The following is a 24,261-nucleotide window of genomic DNA, read 5'->3' on the forward strand; positions in this document are numbered from 1 at the left end:
AAAAAAAAAAAAAAAACAAAAATAAAAGTAATGTTCATTAGAGCAACCCAAGCAGCACTTGCAAATGGGGACCAAGCCCAATTCGAGGCTCAAAACGGGTATTTCTACACCTAGCCCACCAATGTAGGAAGAAGTGGAAACCTCTAGCGGCCCCACTTAAGTATGTGTGGGTTACGTGGAATATACTCGGGTTTGAGAGAATTTAATTTTATAAATAGTATCCGATCGTTATCAAGTAAATAAGTCAATATATTTCATATATTATTATATTATTAATGAAATACATAAAAGTTTCAATACTTTGTTTAATTATTAAAATTTTAAAATATATATTAATTTTTTAAAATATTATTTTTTGTAAATTATTAAATTAAAAAATATCAAATTAGACGGATTTTAATATTTTTCAACCTTTGAAATGAATTTGCGTATTTTGCTTGTCAACGACGCTCTTAAAAATTGTCACTTGTTAGCGTGACATCATGAGATGATCTCCGAGTTTAGGTATAATGCCTAAAGATCGCTCAAGGCTTAAAGACGGGATCCAAAGAACCACAAGCAGAGCAAGAGCCACGGGGGGTGCAGGTAACAGAAAGAAAGAAAGGATAAAAAAAAAAAAGAAGGCTTCAACAAACATTGGATAGCCCTTGCCATTTACAAGAGCAACAGACTCCATTTGATAATATTTTAGGAGTAGCATGATATATAGAATGCTAAAAGTTAATTCCTATGATAAAACTATTCTTCCAATACCCATATTGATTTGGTCATTACACTCGAACAAAAGTTTCACAGACCAAGCAACCTGAGAAGGAAAAGTGCCTCCCCATCAGCATTGCAACTACAACTACAACTACAACAGTAAGCCTGAAAAGTGAAAACAATAATAGCTCGAGTTATCAAGGGAAAACAAAGAGCACCTATATGAACACAATGAACCTAATTCCAACTGCCTTTTTGCGCAGTTTCTTAGCTCCCGTATCATCAATCGAACACGTATAGGTACTTGGGTAGCGGAACATTTCAAAAAAATCCATCAAAGATTATATAAGATCGCATCAAAGATGCTAAATAAACTATACCATATGACTATATCATAAAACGAAGCATCCAACTAGACTCAGAATATAGAACTGCCTAAAACGAATATAATTCAAATGCATCTAAACAGACCGGGTAAAAAAAATCAATAGAATAAGGTTATGGATAAAGACTGCAGATTCCTATATGACAACATACTGCAACTGCGATTTTACACAAGAGGCGACCCTAGCACAAGAAAGCTGCCAAATGACCAAAATCACTTATCATTCGTTTGTTGCAGGTGGATTAATATCTGATGCATTCTCTTTCTGGTTCGGAGAACGCATTGTTCCCCTCATTTTCAAATCTCCAACTGGCTGCTGTTCTTGCTGTTGTTGTTGCTGCTGCTGAAGCTGATGCAGTTGATGCTGCTGGAATTGATGCTGCTGTTTCTGTGAATGAATTTGAAGCTGTTGAAACTGCTGTGTGGTCAAAAGAGTATGCATCGCATGATTGTTAGGGTAGAACTGCTGGCCCCCTCCAAAAGATGCAAAATTCATCATGGCTCCACCATTGGGCATAGCTTGACCAGTCAATACCTTCAGATGCTGAATTTCTTCTTTCAATGCATCATTTAATGCTATGAGATAAACAAAATAACATCATTATGATAGGCAATGGAAGCAGAAAGTTGTGGAATATTAATGCTAAATAAATGCGCAGAACAAGCATATACATCCTTACGTATGCTAATAATTAAAAATACATGCATACATATGGGACAATCCCCAATATGCTATATAAAATCCATAAACCAGCCAAATGAAGAAATTTGCAATGCTAAGATATGCCACATCTTCAGTATTTCATACTAAATGGCTGGTTACCAGACTTGGTCCAGAGCTTGAGGATCATAATTAATTTTCAAACACCTGATTTATGCATATCCCGGCATCAATAGCATATTTGGCAACTGAGTGGTGTATGGACAAGTGAATCATTTACTAGGCAACATTTTGGCAAACATGATATCACAAAGGCTAAATGCATAACTTACCCATTCACCTTTACACTAAAAGTTGAAAAAACTCCTTAACTTCATATTTATCTATTTACCTTCAACTTAACATCTACTAGCGGAGCATGGTATTCATTAACAGGGATTAAGTTATTCCACAATTGGAAGTTGATGGGGGTAATATGCATTCCCTCCAGTAAGTTGAATGGATAAATAGGACAAAAATAAAGTTAAGGAGATAAAATGACGTTTTGTAAATAAAGTGAAGAGGCATATTATGAATTCAGCGTCCTATAAAAGGCAATAGGAAAGGATAAAATAAAATATCATCATTTGCAGAAAACAAAAGGTGAAAAGTTCAAGTATCAAAACCATAACTTGCTGAAAGTGGTACAGCAATTTCACTAGATTAAAAAAATTATAAGATAGAGGTGCATTAATAAGACCTCAAATTTCAGAAAAGGAATATTGACAAGAAAGTAGTCGTAATATATGATAGACCCAATTACAATGCCACTGGCTGAGAGACTTCACTAAGAGCTAGCACCAGAAAGACAAAGGAAAGAAAAGAGAAGGGGAAAATAAGAGTGAGAAGTAACAACCTGACAGCATGAAGACATAAAAATATAAGCATAAGCATTCACGTATTTTGATAGAAAGGCAGCTGAACACATGCCTAAAGAACATTCCAGGTGTACTCTAAAAGGATCCAGAAGAATAGTAACAGATGGAATGTGGAAAAAAAAATGGAAGAGCAATCCAGCATGTGATGACGGTCTGGATTGAGATTTTGGGGGGGGGGGGGGGGGGGGGGGAATAAGGATAAGATGAAATTAGTTATTTGGGAAGTATAGGGCAGAATCTATTCTGTACGAGATTGTAAATCCTGGGGGTGTAGCTAACTAGCTAGCCCTTAATTAGCTATCATTATTGAGTAATTCATTCTGGTTTATAATTGATAATATAAGATCGTTAATCAAATTTTGATCTTCCCATTTTCCATCTTTCTCGTCGAGTCACCATTTGATATACCTTCCTCTGCCATATTTAGTCTTTACCAAATTGATTGAAGCTTATCAAACTCTTGTTTGAAAATCCAAAAGAAAATATAGCACATCATTAAACTGAATTCATATGGCTATGTTTCTAGTATTTATTGCCAAAAAAATTTTTAAAAAATAGAAACAGATAAATAAAGCAAGGAACCAAACACTTAAAATCAACTTTCTACTAAAAAATATTCATGAGACCCTCACCATCTTGTAAGTGGACCTGCTGCTCCATTGTCTGCAACCGCAGTTTGAGTTCACTATTTTCAGAAGTCAGACCATTTGTATCCCTCTGATAGCAAAAAGAAAAAAAAAAAAAGCCACACCCATTGCTGTCATTTTATAAGCCGCATATGTTCACAATAGACATTTTCCTTAATTGGCAAGTGCACAACATACAGGATAGATATGCATGATATGATAAAGTCAAAGCAAATATCATGTGTTAATCTAATGCAATTCACCTGTAATAAAGTCAATTGAGCAGACAATGATGTTGCTTCTGTTTGCAGTGTTTGCACTTTCCGTTCAAGTTCAGCTATATATCGCATTTTCCTTTCCTTTGACCTTGCAGCTGATTGTCTATTTGCCCAGATCCTGTAATATGACACGGAGAAGAACACAAGACGTCGATATGAACCCATAAATTAAAAATGAAAAATAATAATAAAAGGCACAATCTTTCTTCCTTTATAGTAAGAACGCAAATCAATCAGTAAGCATAAAGAGAAAGACAATCCTTTATGATGATAGCCAAGAGCAAGGAGTAGGGACCAGGGATTAAAAAGAAAACTCTAATTAAGGATAGAAAACTTGAATCAATTATGTATGGAACTCACTATTACTTGGTAGTCCTAAGATCAGTGTCTCATAGGCCAGCCATACAGTTCTCTATTTTTTGCTCCGACTAAAACTTGAGTTCAAACCCTCACAACCCTACTGACGACTCAGCAACCACTACTAAGCTAAAGCTCACTGGCTCATTGGTTCCTCATTATTAGTTGTAACAAACACGTTACAACAAACCGTAGTTATTAAAGTCTCAAGGTGCGTGGCTAAATGAAGCAAAACGAAAAAAATAAAATTTAATAAAAAAGCAATTTTAGATAACCAATAATAAGAGGACCTACATAACCTATTAATATTTCTTTTCTATAGACATATATGGTATATAATCAAGAATTTATTACTTAACAGCAAGTCAACGTCTTTTTCATTCGTAGAAAATAAATAAATAAATAAAGAAGTCGGATCACAATACTATAATAAATGACTCCCATAGCATTGTCACTAATATTTGAAAAGGATATTTCAGATAACTAGAAATAAACAAGCACAAAAAGCAGTTAAGAGGACAAATACATTAAGAGAACATTGAAAATAACACATGAAGAGAGAGATTAAAACCAAGTAGTTATTGCTAATGATGCTAAGTCCAAAACTTCTAGTCATCAAAATTCAATTCTTGTATATTGTCAAATTTCAAGTCAAAGAATTTTTTTTTCTTTGGTCAATGGAAGTACTTGCTGAAGGTGGAAATAAAGCTGCATCTTCCTAGAGCCTTGCGGCTAGAACAAGGAGCATGCCTAGGTGCATAAGGCATCAGGATTGGAGCCTCGTGATCCTTAAGCCCAAGGGTGCTTGAGACGCACCTTTAATAACTATGCAGTAAACAGATAGAGTTCAGTTTAACACTTTGTAAAACTACTGTTTTTAGAACCAAATTACTAAAGGAGTCCCAAAACAAACAAAACATTTTCACAGCATTAACTTCTTTCAAAAAGCTTCTACTACAGTTAGCATCAAAACAATTGCAGTATAACAAAACACCTTAAAGACGGACTAAATACAAATAAATTAGCATGATACCTTTTTGCACGTTTGGGATCAACAAGAGCAAGTTCAGCAAGCTTTGCAGCGGATATTGATTTCTTAGAATCAGCTGGAGACACCTCCTCCGCACCTGATACGAGCATCTCCGGCTTGATAGTTGTCGAACCATCCATTGACTGGCTGTGTTGGTGCCTAACTCTAGGCCTTTCACTAGGACCAGCACCAAAGTCTGCTGGTACTGCAGATCCTGATGCTGGAGTTGATGACTCCCCCAATTGAAAAGTAGATGTAGCAGAGGATGAATTGAACTTATCCATATCAAGGTAAATTGATAACAAATCTTCCTCATTCTCATCAGATAAAGAGGGCGCATCCGCACCACCTACTACACCAAGATCACTATCAAAGCTAATATCATCAGGGAGAGTGAGAATCTCTGAATGAGCTCGCCGGTGGCCCAAATTCTTAGGTGGGTTATCAGGCATACGACTAATATCATGGCTGAAGCGGCTAGAATCTGATCCATGACCAAAATGACTAGGGTCTGAACTACCAACTGGAGCCATGGGAGGAAATGCAGACGATTGTGGCTCAGGTTTCACATTAAAAGAACTCCCAGGTAGTGAAAAACTAGAGAAACGACCTGATGGAGGTGGTAAACCACCACCATGACCAGTTGCTTTATCCTTATCCATCTACAGAAATCGCTACCCTCGCTAAAAAGAAGTATACAGCGTCTAAAACAGATTTGGCAAAGACCAGAAGGAAACAGCAGCAGGTCGTGATATTAAGATATGCACCACCCAAAGTCCTAACACTCAGAAAGCAAAAGAAACCCTAGGGTTAAAGAAACTATAAGCTCGAAAGATTATTATATTTGAAGCTGCAAAAAACGACCTCAAGAAAACAGAGTGCTGAGAAAAACCTAGAATACAGAAATAATTCTCAAACGCAAGAGATCAACAATAATAAATCTACAAAACCTTTAGAACAATTGCGATAGACAGAAAGCAATCACACAACAAAGACCTATCACGCAACAAACAAACAAATAAACCCTAGTCAAAAGGAGATCTAATTAGCAAACAAGCTTGAAACAAACAGAAAAAATTACACAAACAGCGAGACGAAGAGATTACAAACAACAAGCTTTCTGTTACAAACAAACACTGAAAATCAGATACCCAGAAACAAAAAGAGACCAAAAGACCAAATTTATCTTCTCGGGATGCGAGAGAGAAATATTGCAGCAACAGGGAACCTTTCCTGGAAAATCAGACTCGAATTCTGTCTCAGAAAGGTTCTAGATCTTCCTTTACCTTGAAATTTAAAAATGGAAAACAAACCCAAGTGAGAAAACACGTAAAATTTTCAGCTTTTACACAAAGTGAATCCAATTCATACAATCACATGCTCATTTCTCACACCCATCACCACCTTACCTTCCTCCCATATAAATATAATAAGGAAATTTATTTTTGGCAAGTCGGAGTGGAATGTAATTAATTATATAATTTAATCAATAATATAGTATAGTGTAATTTGTATGGTTGCAAAATAATTTTTTAAAAAAAATAAATACCATTTTATTTTAATTTTGAATTTAATAATAATTACTGATAATTATAATAATATAATAATGATAATGAGTTGATAAATAGTAAAATAATAATAATAATAATAATAATAATTAGATGGATTTACGTATGTGACTAATGGTTATTATAATATTAGTGTATTCGATTATATTACATATTTTTTATTTTATTAAATAAAATAATTTTTTTTAAAATAGGGATCGGAGAAGTAGAACTTTAGACTTCTCAAATTACTTATATTATTCTTTGAATATAATATATTTTACAATAATTTTTTTTGCTAAAGACATATTTTCAGTACAGTTGACTCAATTGAGTTTTAATTTGAAACTTTTTAAGTTTTGAAATAATTTTAATATTAATAAATTAAAATTTATTAGTAATTGATCATGACGTTAAAGTGTATTAATATATATATCTTTTATTTTTAAAATATTTTTTGGAGGATATTTTTATTGAACTTTTTATATTTTTATTTTTGAGATTTATCTCTTTGTTTGTTATAGCCTCCTCTGCCCTTTTGAACAAAGGGAGGCGATCATTTTCAGCCCGGTAATGGGTATTCCTCTTCGCACTGCCAAGCTAGGTGTAAATGTCTTTTAGTTATTAATGTGATTTTTTTTTTAATCAACATTCACATTTAATAAGATATATTAGCTATGTGGATTAAAAAGAAAAATAAAAACCTATATTAAAATTAAGATAGAGATCAAATAAAACCAAATCAGAATAAAATCAAATCCATCAAGTCACATATAGAAAATAAAGTATCGATTACATTTGAACTTCCGCCAAACTCAAACAATCATCAAAGCGTTTTTGCAAGCAATCGGCTTAGAGACAATATAGACAAAATATAAATCAAATATCAAATTCAGAAAAAAAAAAAAAAAAAAAAAAAAGAAAACAATAGGCAATACGAGAAATATAGAGCCTTTGAAACTTAATTGATCATTCACACAGCAGTGTAGAAAAAAGACGTGATAGAGTTCAGCCGAACACAATATGTGAGAGTGAAAGTTGCCGGACGTAGCAACACAATCACAATATACCAATATCATTAAGAGCAGCCTTCAAACAAATTCCAAATTCAAGAAGAGGCACTCATTATAAAACCTCTGAACCAGTAAACAAGAGAACAATTAGAAGAAAAAAAAAAATCACACAAAGGTAGAGGCACAAAAACAAATAAAAGAAAACTAACTTTTCCCATGCTCAAAAGTAAGAAAAATAAAAAAATCAAAATCAAAAGATCAAATTAATATCACGTGATCCTTATAAATATTTTAGACACTATTCACTTAAGTTAGTTTTTGGGTGAATTAGATATGATCTAAATTTGACATGATATCAGAATCTTTCATTCGATATTGAGTTTCTCATAAATATATTACGCTCTAGTGTAATCCTAAACATGAGGAGTGTGTTAAATTTCATATCGATTTAGAATGGAAGTGAAGTGCATTTTATAAGGGTCTTAAACATTTTTTCTCCTTAAATTAGTTTTTCAATTTTTTTTCGCTTTCAAAAATTTTTATTCCCTTTTATTTCCTCTACCTCTCACTCTTTCTCTCTCTTTATTACAGAGTGATATGATAAATTTAAGTGTATTTATTGTTTTTTTTAAGTAAAAAATACAATAAATATTTGAGTGTATTTAATAATTTTTTATTCAATAAATAAAAAAAATAAATGTGAATCTTAAGAAAAAATATAATAGAGAGAAGTAATTTGTTAAATAGCAAAACATTTATTTTGTATATTTATAATTAAAATAAATAATTATGAGAATATAAAATATATTTTTTTCTTTTCAAGAAAGCATTATATTTTCTTCCTTTTTAGGAAAATTCTCTTTTATTATTCTATTTTCTTTCATTACTTATTTTTCGATCCATCTACATAAAGTGCAAATTCTTTTTTTTTTTTCTCCTTCTAATACAATAGACTTGTTTTTACTTTATATTTGATTTTCTTATGAAAAATATTTTTTATATGATCCCAGGAAATAAATGTTTTATTTGCTTTTTCAAAAATAAGATAGGTAAGAAAAATTATATAAAAAAAAACTACTAACTCTCAAATACACAACTTCACGTCGATAATGCTCAAGCAGCCGAAACGTTTTCCAGGAAGAACACAGGTAAAAACAAATGCATCTGATAACATTTTGTTTAGATGGAGAGAAAACAAGTGACGAAGGGAAATTTAATTGAAAAATAATTATATTTTTCATTTTTTTTATGAGAGGAAAAATAGTAAATATTGAAAGGAATAAAATTTTACAATTTAATTTTTATTGTGATGTATGTTGTGTTGAATATCATTCACAAACTGTGATAAACAAGTATATTTAAGTAAATTTGAGAGATATTAAATTTTATTTCTCTAATTTTTAATTTTTATTTTAAAAAAGTTAATATTTTAATTAATATATAAATTTTTTAAAAAAACATAAAAATAGTAAATTTAAAATTATAAAAATTAAAATTTATTTAACCTTAAAAATAAAGTTTAGAAGTTTATTTAATAAAAAAATTAAATTGATTTTATTTGGCCTCTTGTTTTTATATAATAATATTAAAATTATTAGTAAAAAGTATACAGATATATAAATTAATTTATACACTAAATCAATAAAAATATTAGAAATTATATTATATTTATAATTAAAATATCATTCATTTTAATAATGTGACATTTTTTAAAAAAAAGAAATACAAATAACGTTACTATAATAAGAATTGGCCGTCAGAAACAGCAATTGATTATTGATGTGATGGAGATAGGTAATTTTTTTTTTTTTAAGAATAAAAAAATTATGCATTTTATTTTGGCCTAATGGACTGGTATAAATTATTTGAAATTTATAATTTATTAATAATTTATATTAAAATCAAATCTAAAATTCTCCTTTCAAATTTCGTATCCAAATATGATATTATAGTATCTGTTAGATTCATATCTTACATTAAATGAAAATGGCAATGACAATGACAAGCAACATAAAATTTTTTAAATAGTGATTAAAAAATATTATTTTTAAATATTTAAATTTTTTTAAAAAAACATAATTTCTAAAATATGATACTTCTGACAAGACTGAAAAGATTCAAATCTGTAAGTTGGTAAATTCCTTATATGGTTTAAAATAGACTTGTAGACAGTGGAATAAGAAATTCACTGCTAATAGGTTTTTTGCAATCTAGTGCTGATATTGTCTATTTACCAAGGGCTTTGGTGATTCTTCTGTTGCCTTACAAGTTTATGTAGATGATGTTCTCCTTACTGGCCTCGTGAGTTTGGAATTATAGTTGTCAAACAGTTTATGGATCACACCTTTACTATTAAGGATTGGGGCATGCCAAGTACTTTCTAAGGCTTGAATTAGCTCATTCTTCTGAAGGGATCTACCTAAAATAAAGAAAGCATGTTCTTGATTTACTTTCTAACACTAGTTTTCAACAAGTTAAACCTGCTTTAACTTCTATGGTTAAGAATGCTAGGAATACTAATGAGTATAGTGACTTGCTTTCTGATTCAGAACAGTTTTGAAGGTTAATTGCTCTATCTGTGATTGACTAGGCCATATATTACATACTCAGTTCAAAAGTTGAGCCAGCTTATGCAGGATCCTAAAACTCCTCATTAGGAAGCTGCTTTGCTCATTGTGAAGTATCTTAAGGGTTGTCCCTCTCGTGGCTTGTTCTTTCCTAGCTCTAATTCAATTTCACTCCAAGCTTTCATTGATTTCCTTCTTCCCTGTGCATAGATCCGTGACACGATCCATTACCAGGGAACTTAACAACTTGGTATTAGAGCCAACCGTGATGGGAGATTCAACACAAGAATTAAAATCACTGCTCCTGGAAGTTCAAGCACAGAATGATGCTAGAGTGGCACAGGTTAAAGCTCAAATCTAGAGCTTGTCGCGATAAATGAAGGAGCTGTTTGTAAACCAGAGCAGGAGCTGCAGAAAAGAACTTGAAACAAGATCATGAAGTACTAGGCCACTAAGCGGCTTTCCACTAAGGGCTACTGCAGCTGTTGTGGCTATTTACGAGATTTTTTGGGAAAATCAGAAGTTAATAATCTAGTTCTTGCTGGATTAAAAATTTAAGGGTTTTCGAATTTCAGGTTGTTATTTTATTGAAATTTTTAGAATCCTTCTTAAAATTCTTATTATTATAATTAATTCATGGATTATTGTTGGTATTTGAGTTTCAATTTGTGGATTTTAATCGGTTGTAATCTTGTGTTCTTGATTTTTCTTTTATTTTTTCAATTTTTTTTACTTAAATAGAGTTAATAATTTATTATTTGAAATCTATAATTTATTGATAATTTATATTAAAATGAAATCTAAATTTCTCCATTCAAATTTTGTATCTAAATATAATATTGTAATATCTTTTAAATTTAGGAAAGTAATTGATGGCTAACTTTTAAATTGATTCATATCTCACATTAAATGAAAATGAAAATGACAACTAAGAGAAAATTTTTAAATAGTAATAACATTAATAACGAGATTAAGATGGCAGATTTTCTTCAAAAGAATTTTTGAAATATAAAAAGGAGAAATTGATGGTATTTTAAGTCTTATTTTCTAAATAAGTATTAGATGAATTAATAATAATATAAAAACTAAATACATATTTGCACTCAAATATTATTTGAAATTAACTTATTTAAATTAAAATGACAGTTTATTAAGTACATGTATTTATAAAAATCATAAAAATTAAATTTTAATTAATTATATTATTAATAATTTATTAAAAAATAATATTGTTTATTAGCGGCCTAACCCTAAATTTTGTTGATTATATTATAAATTTTCATAAAATAATAAAATTACTCTTATTTAATTGTATTAATTTATAAAATTTTAATCCAGTAAAATTAGAATGTAATTAATGATACATGTGATTAATTTTTAATTTTTTTAATAAATAATCTATAATATAATTTATTTATATAACTAAAATTTAGAATGCTATTAGTAATCTGTGATTAATTTTAATTTGATCATTTTTAAAATTTTATGTGTAAAATAAAATAAATATTTTTTCAACAATGTAATTTTTTAATTAATTCTATTATTCAATCTTTATTTTTATTTTTATATACATATCATAATTAATGAAATTTTAAAATAAAATTTTATAATTTAAAAGCATGTGGTAATTTATTTTATTTAATATAAAATAATAGTTTTTTACATATGATAATATTGTATTTGCAATAGTGTTAAGTATAAATATTTAATAAAATATTTTATTATATAAAATTTGTATACAATATTTTATATTACTATAAATTTATTTATAATAAATAAATATTTATTACATATAATATATTTCTTATTATATACAATAAATAGAAAATACATTTATTTTGAATAAAAATTTAAAGTTAAACATTATATATTTATTAATAAAAAATTTTAAAAACTATATTATAATAATTTATAATTGAAAATTTTGAATATAAAGCTAAATGTTTAGATTTATTTTTCAATAATTAATTTTATACATACTTACAAACTCAACTCTAAAATAGAATTCAACGGTTGAAATCAAAAAAACCAATCAAATTAAATTACTTTAAAAATTTGATTCGATTTTTTATTCATTTCAATTTGATTCAATTTTTAATTTCAAAATTTTCAATTATTTTAATTCGGTTCGATTTTAATCAGAAAAAAATAAAAAAAACTGAACCAAACTGATTTATAATAATAATATATTATTTTTAATAATATTGAAAAATTATATTATGTTAAAATTAAAATATTTTAGTAAAATTTTAAAATATTAAAAACAAAATATAAAAAATAAAAAATTTATTAAAAATTAAAACTGATTAAATCGAACCGAATCAAACTGAATCAAACCGATTCAATTCGATTTGATTTCTAACCAAAATCAATTCGATTTGATTTTTATAAATACTAAAATTTCAATTTTCAATCGAATCGATTCAATTCAATTTTAAACCGAACCGACCAAATGCTCACCCTGCTCCATATTCCACATCAAATATTTTAAAAATGTTGAAATCATGAAATAGTTATTTAATTTCAATATCTAAAATTTGAAGCAAAGTTGAAAATAGTTTTTCATCAAGAAATAACTTATCCATCTCCTATTACGAGCTAATTTATAAACCAAAGCAAGGCTGCAATTTCTTCACAACTGGCAAATTTACAGTAGGTTGGATATTAATCGCATATTAACAACAGCAGGAGGATTATAAATTATTAGGTAAGCATTATTACAGGAATTTAAGTCTTGACCATCAGAAGATGTAGTCTGGAAGTTGGAGAGGGAACCGAGCTACTTCAACTTCAAATGGAGCTCCTTTTGAATCCACCAACCTAGAAGAACCAAAAATGGAGGAAAAGTAAAATAAATGAAGCAACAACACAGCCTAATTTCAGTTAGAAACTAAAAAAAGTCATGATCCAGTAAAATAAAAAGTAAAATCCATGCACCAATTCCTCTAGGCCAAGGCAGTCATAATCACAACTCCTTTTTCAGGATAAATATCCTCAACAAATGTGGTTTTCTAATTATTAGACTATAAAATTTTAAAGGAAATTTATTATTTAACCTTGTAGTATTTGATCTCTCGATTTTAAAAAATATATTAATTAATTTTTCTATTAGTTTCAAACCGTTAAGTATTTTACTATTTAGTTCTAATGGTATAGAAAAACTCATTAACCAGTTCCTCAATTTTGTAAAAATATTTACTAATTAGTGCCTCCATATTAAGGCAATTAGACATTTTTGCAATATTTAACGGTTAAAATTAATAGAAAAATTAACTAATAAACTTTTAAAACCCCAAGGATATTATCATCTAATTTTCAAAACCGACAATCTAATTAATGAGTTTCTCCATATCACAGGAACCAAATAGTAATTTTTTCAATTTACAATCGGAACCCCTCAACCATGGGGATGCAATGTGTATAAATCTATGACATTCCATAAACTTCTCCTAACCCCATCTTACTAAAATAAAACATGAGATTTTCAAGCTAAATTTCTATTTGATTCTCTTTACAAGGATCCTAAGGTATAAAAACCACAAGATATTTTCCATTCCTTATTAATGAAGCATAAAAATATTTTATCCAATAGTGTTATAGACTTGCAAAACTACAGTAGCCTTCTCTCTAGCTAACAACACTCAAGGATCCTACATAATGGAGAACCCCAAACAACCAGCAACCAATAGTATTACATCAGAGAGTAGATCCATTTCAGAAAGATGATCTCCAACATAACTAGTGAGTTCAATCTTTGCTCCTATAGAGAGCCATTGTTCAAACAACACAATTTATAGCACAAGTTTGATTCACATCATGTGGAATACCTGTCAGGAACAAATGTGAAATGACCTTCAACAGAACCAGAAGAAGTCGAAAGAGGCGTGCAACTCTGATACACAAATTCTCTCTCACCTGGAAGCAACAGTGGATACTGCAAACATACAAGAGAAGAATGAGGCCCCATGTACTTATCACATCACTATCCATAGTATTATCAGTTTATATATCGAAAAATAAGATTTAATCCAGTAAACATTTTTTCCTGTCATGTCAGAAAGGGTATTGGAATTTTCTGGTGCTATTTGTGTAGAAACCCTATATGCAAATGTGTGGTGATTGTTAATATGCATTTCTGCTTTTTCTTTTTTCCCTTTTTCTTTATACATAAGAAATCTTCCATCTACTTTTGGACTAAAAGGTTGCTCCTTTCCACCTAAAGCCATGTTGATAGAATAAATGAAAAGAAAAAGCTTCTACACATATTCTGGAAGTTGGGTTGTCCTAGCCTCCTGGGGAACAAGGATCACCAAGCAAATTCGCATCAGTTCAACATTACAGAGACAATAAATGTTCAATAAAAATATATATATATATTCAAGTAGGTCTACATGCCCCCCACCCCCCTCCCATAGCGGGTAATCTCGAACTCAAAAAGGGGCAATTAGACATAATAATAAAATTCATCTTGTTTTCTTGCTTCACACACAAACTTGAAAAGATACAGTAAGTTGTAGAATCTGTTTGGCCATGCAAGAAGACCTATGAAAGGTTGTGAGTTGTGAGTTGTGAGTTGTGACAAATGCAAAAGTAAATTAAACACATAAAATTTCTCCCTGGTAATGGAAAGTCAACCTGGCCAAGATGAAACCGACCCAACCCAACCCATAATGGGAAAGAATTTTCCCAAAATTTGAAGTACAGGAACTTTTTGTGAAATAAGTTGTTTGTTAGGCCAGAACAAAAGAGAACCAAATTGAAAAATTTCAAAATAATTATTTTGCAGAAATTTGGAAAAGGATAACTGCTGTTTATATTTGCAAGAGTTCATTTAAATAATAGTAACATTGTAATGAAGCCTTGAAGGGCCTAAGCTGTTCATGAGGGAGATGTTCCAATGGAATCCTATGAAAGGAGAGAAATTTTAATCACCAGAGAGGCAGAGCAGTAAGTCATACCTTGCCTATTACACCCTCTGCATTGACATCAGATACAACATTGCCATTGGCACGAATAATCCAGTGCCTCTTTTGCAGTTGGCAAGAACTGAAGTGCATTCCATTTACAATACATCCTTCAGGCAGGAGAGACATGCGAATGGAATATGCAAACCAGTATTTCTCAGTGCTATCTGGCAGATCAGCTGCCTCAGGCACAAAAACTGCAGAAGCACGGACCTGTAAAAAAATTTTAATTAGCTTTATTCCCATTATACATGATAGCATACCAAGAAGCAAAATATATACATACGACAATGGGGATTTGGAATTCCCATACTCACATTCCCGCTATGCCTGATCATGGGCTGGTCTCAGGCTTGGGCAGGAGCTCAGCACAGGCTATACACATGCGCACACACATACACATATATATATATAATATATATATAGCAACTTTTCAGCAATGGTAATAGTTGTGTAAAAACAACTGAAGTTGGATTGATAATTGATAAAATAAGGTGGCCAATTTTTATTTACTCTTCTTCTGGAAAAAAAGGTTAAAGGAAAAAGGTAGGGGGGATTTTTTGGGCCACTCATCCTATAACATTTAGCAAGAGAAATTAAATCATGACCGTGTCAGTGATTAGTAAGCCTCAGGTCACAAACATTGATATAAGTGGCCAAATTTTCTTTTCTTACTCATTTAAACTCAAAACCAAACACCATATTATGACAAGAAAGCAAACAACTCTTGTTCCTAAAGAAAGGAAAAGAACTGCAATTTAGTATACCTTTTGAATAACTTGGCAACATTTATGTACGTAACTAGGAGGAAGCGAAACCGGAAAAAAAAAAAAAGAAAAGAAAAAGAAAAAACTAATAGCAACATTAGGGGAAGGCCCTCTTTCCTTTCTTTTACCGCTATTTCAAAAATGCAACGGGTGTGTTTAACTTGAGATTTCGGCATGCAGCATAAACACATCACACAATTATATATGGGCACTTTACTGTCAAGTTGTACAAGATTATAACCATCTTACATATTTCAAATCAGCCCTACTGCATACAGTGACAACGAACATTAATGCATAAGATAAGATGAACATTCTTCCTAGCCCAGAAGAGGGTTGGAAAATAAGTTCTAAAAGGCAAATATGTGCACGTCCTATATATATATATATGAGTACCAACCTTTACACCATTGGTGATAGCAGTGGAACAGAGAGGAGGCTCCTCTGGAAATTGACAGATAGCTCTTACTTTTCTTTCTTCCCTAAGTTTGATAATGCCATCTTGTAAACAACGTCCATGCTCTTCTAACCAAAGCAACATTGCATCCTGCAGCTGGTCACTGTTGAAATCATGCACTGAGTTTAACAGTCCACTTGGTACACAAGGCAGCATTTCAAGATCTGTTGCAAGATTCCTGGTACCAACATAGAGTTGGCCACTTGTACAATCAAGGAAAAACAACTTTTCTTGGAATGTGGAGGACCTGGCCACAACAATGAATTTTCTTCTAAAACTGCCAGAAATCTCAAGCTGGCGCATGACCTGATTTGTTTCCAAGATAACTTCATCCAATGGTAACAAGTACACATTAACCAAGTGATGATAAAAAGTATAGCCACCTATTAGGCCCAATGTATTACCAAGAGCACCCTTTGGTGCATCTTTGTCTTGGAAAACTTGACCATTACAAAAGCGATAGAGAACCCTTGTAGGAAGAGGCAATTTCACTTTCAAAACTACCTCCAACTCCCGAATCTGAGTTTCTGATGCACCCTGCTGCAGTGTAGCTCCAGCTTCTGGAAAATTTGCAGTCAACCAATTCTTGAGTCTGTCCCAACATCTTTTAACTCGTTTTACAAGGGGCCAAGGATACATAGTGAAAACTTCCCGCCATAATCCATAAGCAAACTGCGCAAGAACACACAGAACAGCAAATACAAACATACTTTATATGACGTGCTGCTTATATACTAGCAAAATGAACATTGCATAAGCCAAGTTAAAGCTTAGGACCGTAAATGTGAAACTTCATTTTCAATATGCTCTATCTAGGGCCCCAAGTAACAAAAACAACCATATTCTAGTCAGAAATGCCATTCCTCAAATAATTTTTTTATTGATTTGTACACAAATATGGGATTGCTTGGTGCAGTGAGTCACCCTTTGTGAAACAAATGAAGTTTTGAATCGTTTTTATGAATTATCAATAAGGTGCTCCTATTCTTAAATAAATAAGACAATATCCTGCAGAAAAAAGACACTGAAAAAGTGCAGAAAAATCATGCTTTTGGACTCGGGAAAAAAAAAAGCTAGAATCACTCGGATTAACTAGAATCTAGAGACTTTTGTGATTGACCGAGCATCGTGTCTTTTTGTTAGTCTACATGCCAACGAAATAAATCTACCATCCAAGAAGGGAAATACACCAATTGGGCAGCTATCCTTCAACAAAGTGGGATACAGAAAAATTTTGCTAATTTTAGACTAAGTGGGTAATCTCAAAAACTCAACACTATCTTACCCTTATAGTTTCAAGCACATAAACTTTAAAATTTTATTTTGCAATTGCACCACATAAAAGAAAGGGAAAAATACAAAAAAACAATTGTGGTTTTATCAATTTTTCATTCAATTTATGGTTTACTTCAGAGTCTGGGATTCAATTTTGTCTCAAAATAATACTTTGTGGTGTCGTACCAAACAACGGATAATGTTTTATCACCGGAAACTCATATTACCAGATATTATTTTGACATAAAATTTAACAACAGACCTAAACTAAACTACAGAGTAATAAACCAATGAAATCATATAGTTATTTTTTGTACTTGTCCCTAAAAGAAAGCAACGAAACAGCCAAGCCAAACGAATAAGGTAGAACTAAGGCAATCAGAGTATTGTTTCTCTGCCTTCCATGTTTCAATGTCAAATTGGAAAACCCCAAATTCCATGGACTTATTCAAAATTTTAGCTGATTGATGTCTATACAGACAAACACATCCAATTTACCAAAAACCCAATACAGATAAACCAAAGCACAGTACCTCTCTCAATCATCTGAAGTAGGAAGAGAACAAGTGTTTTTGAAATAGATCATTGATATTACCTTGAAGGAAGGAACAAGATTGCCATGAGGATCAAGAGGAGCAGAGAGATGAAGATCTTGAGAACAAAATTTGGACCAGAGAGAATCCTCAGTGGCGGAAGCCTTAAAGCGCTTATTAACACAAGCCACTTTGGCTGTTTCTTTTGGTCCCAATTTTGATAGGATTTCGTTGAGAGCGAGATCTCCCACCGCTTCCAAACCCATTATTACCTCAGTTTCAGCTTTTCCGTCGGTTGCTGTCTTGTAAAGATGGTAGCTCTGCTTTGTGCTGTTCTGGGTAAGGACACGAGTTGGGGTAAGCTCCTCAAACAATAGGGAAATTACCATCAAAGCCTCTGAGTGATTACGAAACTAACCGGTTTATCTTTATTTCAAAAACATTGGGTTAAAACGTAGTTATAGTTTCAAAATATATTATTCTAGTTCAAAAAAAAATTATATATATTATTTAATTTCTATAATTTTAAATATAAATACTATTTAATTTTTTAATAAAATTAAAATAAATGTACTAACAATTTCATTAGCAGAATGACTTTTTTTTTTTTTTGAAATAGGGGTTGGGAGAGTAGAATCTTATAACTCTCGAGTCTATTAGGATGCACTTTCCACTAGGTTAAATCTCGGAGTGCTATTAGCCGAATGACCTAAAACTTTAATTTTATAAAATATAAAATATTTTAATTCAAAGAAATAGAAATAAAACAGTAAATTTTTTAAAAAATAAAGATTTAATAATAATTTATATTTCACAAATTAATAATTTTATAAAATATTACATTCTATTTTTCAAAATAAAAAGTACATGCAGTCTATAAATATTTTTATCTTAAAAAATATATATTTTATAACAAATTATTCATACAAATACATTTATGCAATGTGTAATTAATACACAAAATTAAATTTTAATTCAAACCATAAATCAATGTTTTAAATATAAAGTAGAGAAATTAAAATTAAATCAACGCAAATTATAATATTAATCGAATAAAAATAAATTAAACTAAATTGAAATATTTTAATTTTAATCGAATCAAAAGGATGATCCAAGTGTATGATACTTTAGGAGAGGATTCTAGTCATGAGAGTGATTTTATGTATATTCTCGTGTTTTTTCGTTACATTGTTTCGAAAAGCTTCCCAGAAAAATAAAAATATTATTTAAAATTCTGTTTGTTTCTTTTCGCATATATTTGATAATAAGGTAATTTATTTTTTATTTTTTAATTTTAATTTAAAAATTAAATTTATTAATAAATTTAAATATAAAAATTTCAAGACGTAAAAAATATTTATTTTCTTTAAAATAATTTTTTTATTAAAAAAACATTTCTATTAGACTAAAATTAGTCTAATATTTGAATATCTCAGATGTTCAAAAAATATATAAATTATTTTTTTCAAAAATATTTTTCATAAAAAAAATTTAAGTGTAAATCACGTAAAACATGTAACTTACTAAAATTGATAAGAATACGAAAATTTATATAAAATCATGATTAAAATACGTGCTAAGATGAGACTAGCACTGTGCTGAAAATGAGACTATTAACTCTTATTTAAAATGTTAAATTTTGAAAAAAGCGTCAATCGAGTGAAGGAAGCCGGCTCACTTGCTCTTCTCCCTGAAGGAGTTTTCGCTAATGTGCTTTGCTTTGTATAACCACCGCGGAGATCGCCGTTGATGGCTTTGTTTTTGGGTAGCCGGAAGGCAGGCAGCGCATGCTCTTTGTCCTTGGTTCTTTCTGGGGAGCTACAGTGGAATGGGTTTGTTCCCGTCCGAAACACATAAATATTATGATTTAAAATCTATATTTTTTAAAAAAATAATAATTTTTGAATTTTATATTTTTTTTGCCTGAATTTTTAATTTAATAAAAAAATGAATAAAAAACATATATTTTGATTTACGAATTGGAATAACATGAGAAAAAAAAAATCAGACCACCAGACATTAGATTAATTTTCTAAAAACAAGTATTTAATTTGTTAACTTTCTTTCTTAAAAAAACATATAAAAAGATAATTATGAACGTATATAATAAGAGTTAAAATATAATTAGATTATTAATTAAAATCTAAACAATAAAAACCAAATTAAGAAATTCTGTATCCAACGATGACGTTTTGTTGTATTATTCTGAAGTAAATAAACTTACTGTGAAACGGTACTCATCTTATTTAGTTATATCAAATTTAGAAAATTTAATTGAATATAAATTCTTTTTACCCAAATTACTACAAATTAAATAATTAGGTTTAAAAAGTACATAAAAATTTTAAATATAATTAATCAAATAAAAATTTAAAAACTATGTTATAGTTTACAATTAATTTTTTTCATATTTAATTTAATACTTTAATTATAATTGTCATAAATTAAAAAAATTTTATTTTATTATTTAAAATTTTAGATATAAATATAAATTAATATAAATGTTTAAATTTTTTATATAATAAATCTTAAAATAAATAATTCACATGCGAGTAATGTGTAAATAGAACAAATTTGATCAAAATTAATTACAACTAATAGCTGAAATTAAGGCGAATATAAAAAAATTAATTTTATATCAAATTTTTAAATTTTAAATATAAATATGAAAATTTATAAATCTTTCAAACTTTTTTAATAGCCCTTAAATTTTTAAGACTATGAATTATACAATAATTAAATGGAGCAAATAACAAATAAATCAATTAAGAAGAATATTAATTGATGTAACCGAAATAGAGTTGTACGGTGTCAATTCTATAAGAAAGAAAATATGAGATGATTGGCGTATACGATAGTCATTCTGACGCTCAGGTCAATAAATTGAGAAATATGACGAATGTAAGAAATTGCTTAGAATTCAAGTGTAGTTAGGTAAGAATCACATACTTTTATTTTTATAATCGTTAGTTTTATACAATAAGAAAATAGAGTTAATTATAATATTTTCTGAAAATACGACAATGATATGACAGGCTAATTGATAAGGGATCTTGCCAGCTAATCGGTCGAGGATCCTGCGATTACAAACGTAATGGAAATCTGTTGGATTGTGCCTACTACTTTATGTGAAGATTCGACCTCTTCAAGGAGGGTAAGTCTTGATGAAGAGTCGGGTACTATGATATCTGGATCTTCCTTTCTATGGTTTGGACCGCGTGTCGGCTTATTAGACCTTTGCAACATGGTCCTATTTTATGGTGACAGCTCATGGTTTACTATGTGTGATTGTTGTGTAACATCAGAAGTCTCCCCGATGGTCTTCAATTCCTTAGATGCGAAGGTAACAATTGTCTTTAAGATCTGGAGCACGTGGCCTATTTAGATTGGCTTTCCAAGTGTCGCTTTGCCTACTCCTGCTCATAAATGATAATTGCCATATTTCTCAAACCACCCGTAAATATTCAGTACTCGACCATAACTCATGTCCAATCATAGCCAAATAAGATTTAAATAATTTCTAAAAAATTGCTAGTGGTTAACACCTGACCCTCGACTTTGGTGAATATCTGCTTTGTGGCTTGAGCATAAAAAATGCCTGAAACTTTTACTTATCGGGACTAACACTCGTTCATGTGCCGGACAGATTCAACCTTGTGGCTCACCTGGCAAATACCTGCCTTGCAGCGTCCGCATAAAATGCCTCGAGACTATCACTTGGATATGTGTCTGGCGGATTTCTGCTTTGCAGCCTTGAAACTTTTGCTTACTCGGTCATGTGCCTGGCGGATCTTGCCTTGTGGCTCGCCTGATGGATACCCACCATGTGGCCTTAAAACATTTTCTTATCAAGACTAACATTCAGTCATGTGCCTGGCAGATTCCGCCTTGTAGCTCGTCTGATGGATACCTGCCTTGTGGCATCGGTATAAAATGCCTCGGGACTATCACCTGAATATGTGCCAGGCAGATTCTTGCCTAGCGGTTTTGAAACTTTTTCTTATTAGGACTAACAACCGGTCATGTGCTTGGAGGATATCCGCTTTGTGGCTCGCTTAGCGGTTCCCACCTTGTGGCGTTGAAACTTTTACTTACTGGGACTAACACTCGATCATGTGCCTAGCCGATTCTCGCCTTGTGGCTCGCCTGTCGAATATCCACATCATAGTCTTGAAACTTTTGCTTAACGGGACTAACAGCCAGCCATGTGCTTGGCGAATTCTCATCTTGTGGCTCGCCTGGCGGATTTCTGCCTTATGACATTGAAACTTTTTCTTACGAGACTAATACCCGGTCATGTGCCTGGCGGATTTTTGCCTTGTTGCTCGCCTGGCGGATTCCCACCTTGTGGTGTTAAAACTTTTACTTATCGATCGAGACTAACACCCAATCGTATGCCTGGCGGATTTCTATCTTGTGAATCGCCTAGTAAATTTTCACTTTGTGGCGTTGAAACTTTTACTTATCGGGACTAACACCCAATCGTGTGCTTAGTGGGTTCCCCCTTGTAGCTCGCTTGGCGAATTCTCACCTAGTGGTGTTGAAACTTTTGCTTATCTGAATTAACACCCGATCATGTGTCTGGCGGATTCCCACCTTGTGGCGTTTGTTCTTTGTCTCTGCACTCTCATCTACCCAATGCTTCTGATTTAGATATACAAAAGGATTGAAGAATACATCATAGTTTCATTATAAATTACAAACATACTTTTAAAATATTTATAAGATTCAGTCTTCTAACTTGACTAATTTAAAGACTTGGGGTTTTGAGTCCAAAGCTGAATATATGTGATATTCTACTTCTATAGACCTTTATTGCTATTCAATCCTCCTACACTTACATGAATAACCCCTACAGGTTCATTGTCGGGGTGGTTTTGGGAGTTGTTACCTCGGGTTAGGGCCTCTTATCTTCTCTACTCTTTTTGATGAACTTTTGAAGTGTGCTGTCTCTTATTAATCTCTTGATCTCATCTTTCAGCTGCTGGCACTCCTCCGTTGTATGTCTATGGTCTTCATAAAAACGGCAGTACTTGGTCTTCTATTGCCTTCCAGCTTTCTTAGTATTGAGTTTAGGAGGCCATTTGACTTCCCTGTCATTTTTTTCGATCCACATTAAAATATATGTTCGTGAGTCATTTAGTGGATTGCAATTCTTATACTTACCTTGGTCGCCCCTTCCTCTGGACACTAGGTAGTTTCTACGGTCTTTTTCATATGTTCGCCTTTCCATCTTTTGGATTTTCTTTTTACTCGTCCTCTTGTCATTTCTCATGCCTGAACTCCATCATCTAGCCTCATGTACTTCAAGGATTTGTCTATTGAGAGTATATTTTGTCCACTGCTAGGAGTGAAAGAAATGATAACGCCCTCATTGGTAGCAACTATAGCAGCTGCTTGTGAATTGCCGGCCATTTCGAGAGAGAGAAAAGAATGATTTTTTTTAAGAGAAAAGAGATAAGAGACTGGTTTTAATCCAAATGAATAGAGAGAACTCAATGGACTTTCCAGTAATGGAACCAAGTGATGTGGCCAAAATAGAGTTGTGCTGTAATTGGTCAATCCTGCAAGAAAGAGAATGTGAGGTGGTTGGCTCCTACGACAGCCACTCTGATGCTCAAGTCAATAAACTGAGGAATAGGATGAATGTAAGAAATTACTTAGAACTCAAGAGTAGTTACATAAGAATCGCATACCTCTATCTCTGTGATTGTTAGTTTTTATACTATAAGAAAATGGAGTTAATTATAGTATTTCCTGAAAATACGGCAATGATGTTACAGATTAATTGATAAGGGATCTTGTCGGTTAATCGATCAGGAATCTCACAATTACAGGCATAATGAGATCTGTTGAATTGTGTCCGTTAACGATAATTTTATGTGAATATTCGACCTCTTAAGAGGAGAGTGAATCTTATGAAGAGCCAAATACTATAGTATTCAATTCTTCCTTTCTATGGGTGGAATCATGTATTGACTTATTAGACTCATACCACGTGACCCTATCTTATAATAACGGCTCATAACTTATTTTAAGTAATTATTTTATAACATCATTAATTTTAAGAACTAACTAAAAGCCACTTAAATAAATATTTTCATTAGCGGCAATTTTATAATAATAATATTCATAACAACGATATAAATAGTGAATATTAATAAAAAAATATTTTTATCAAT

At 31.2% G+C, this 24,261-nt stretch overlaps 2 protein-coding genes across 2 annotated transcripts; both read right to left on the reverse strand.

Annotated features, from left to right (window-relative positions):
- Positions 1-1,011: 1,011 nt before the first annotated feature.
- Positions 1,012-6,378, reverse strand: LOC110626818 (probable transcription factor PosF21). The gene is made up of 4 exons (XM_021772933.2): positions 4,960-6,378; positions 3,555-3,687; positions 3,298-3,382; positions 1,012-1,663 (listed from the first exon to the last, which is right to left on the reverse strand). Exons 1-4 carry the CDS (start codon positions 5,616-5,618, stop codon positions 1,308-1,310), a joined length of 1,233 nt encoding a protein of 410 aa, XP_021628625.1. The 5' UTR covers positions 5,619-6,378; the 3' UTR covers positions 1,012-1,307.
- Positions 6,379-12,685: 6,307 nt separating this feature from the next.
- On the reverse strand, positions 12,686-18,445 carry LOC110626698 (F-box protein SKIP16). The gene is made up of 5 exons (XM_021772742.2): positions 18,142-18,445; positions 16,215-16,943; positions 15,042-15,260; positions 13,911-14,017; positions 12,686-12,903 (listed from the first exon to the last, which is right to left on the reverse strand). Exons 1-5 carry the CDS (start codon positions 18,343-18,345, stop codon positions 12,825-12,827), a joined length of 1,338 nt encoding a protein of 445 aa, XP_021628434.2. The 5' UTR covers positions 18,346-18,445; the 3' UTR covers positions 12,686-12,824.
- Between the last annotated feature and the right edge of the window lie 5,816 nt (positions 18,446-24,261).

This window comes from Manihot esculenta, chromosome 11 (genome assembly GCF_001659605.2).
Source record: "Manihot esculenta cultivar AM560-2 chromosome 11, M.esculenta_v8, whole genome shotgun sequence".
Classification (NCBI taxonomy): Eukaryota; Viridiplantae; Streptophyta; class Magnoliopsida; order Malpighiales; family Euphorbiaceae; genus Manihot; species Manihot esculenta.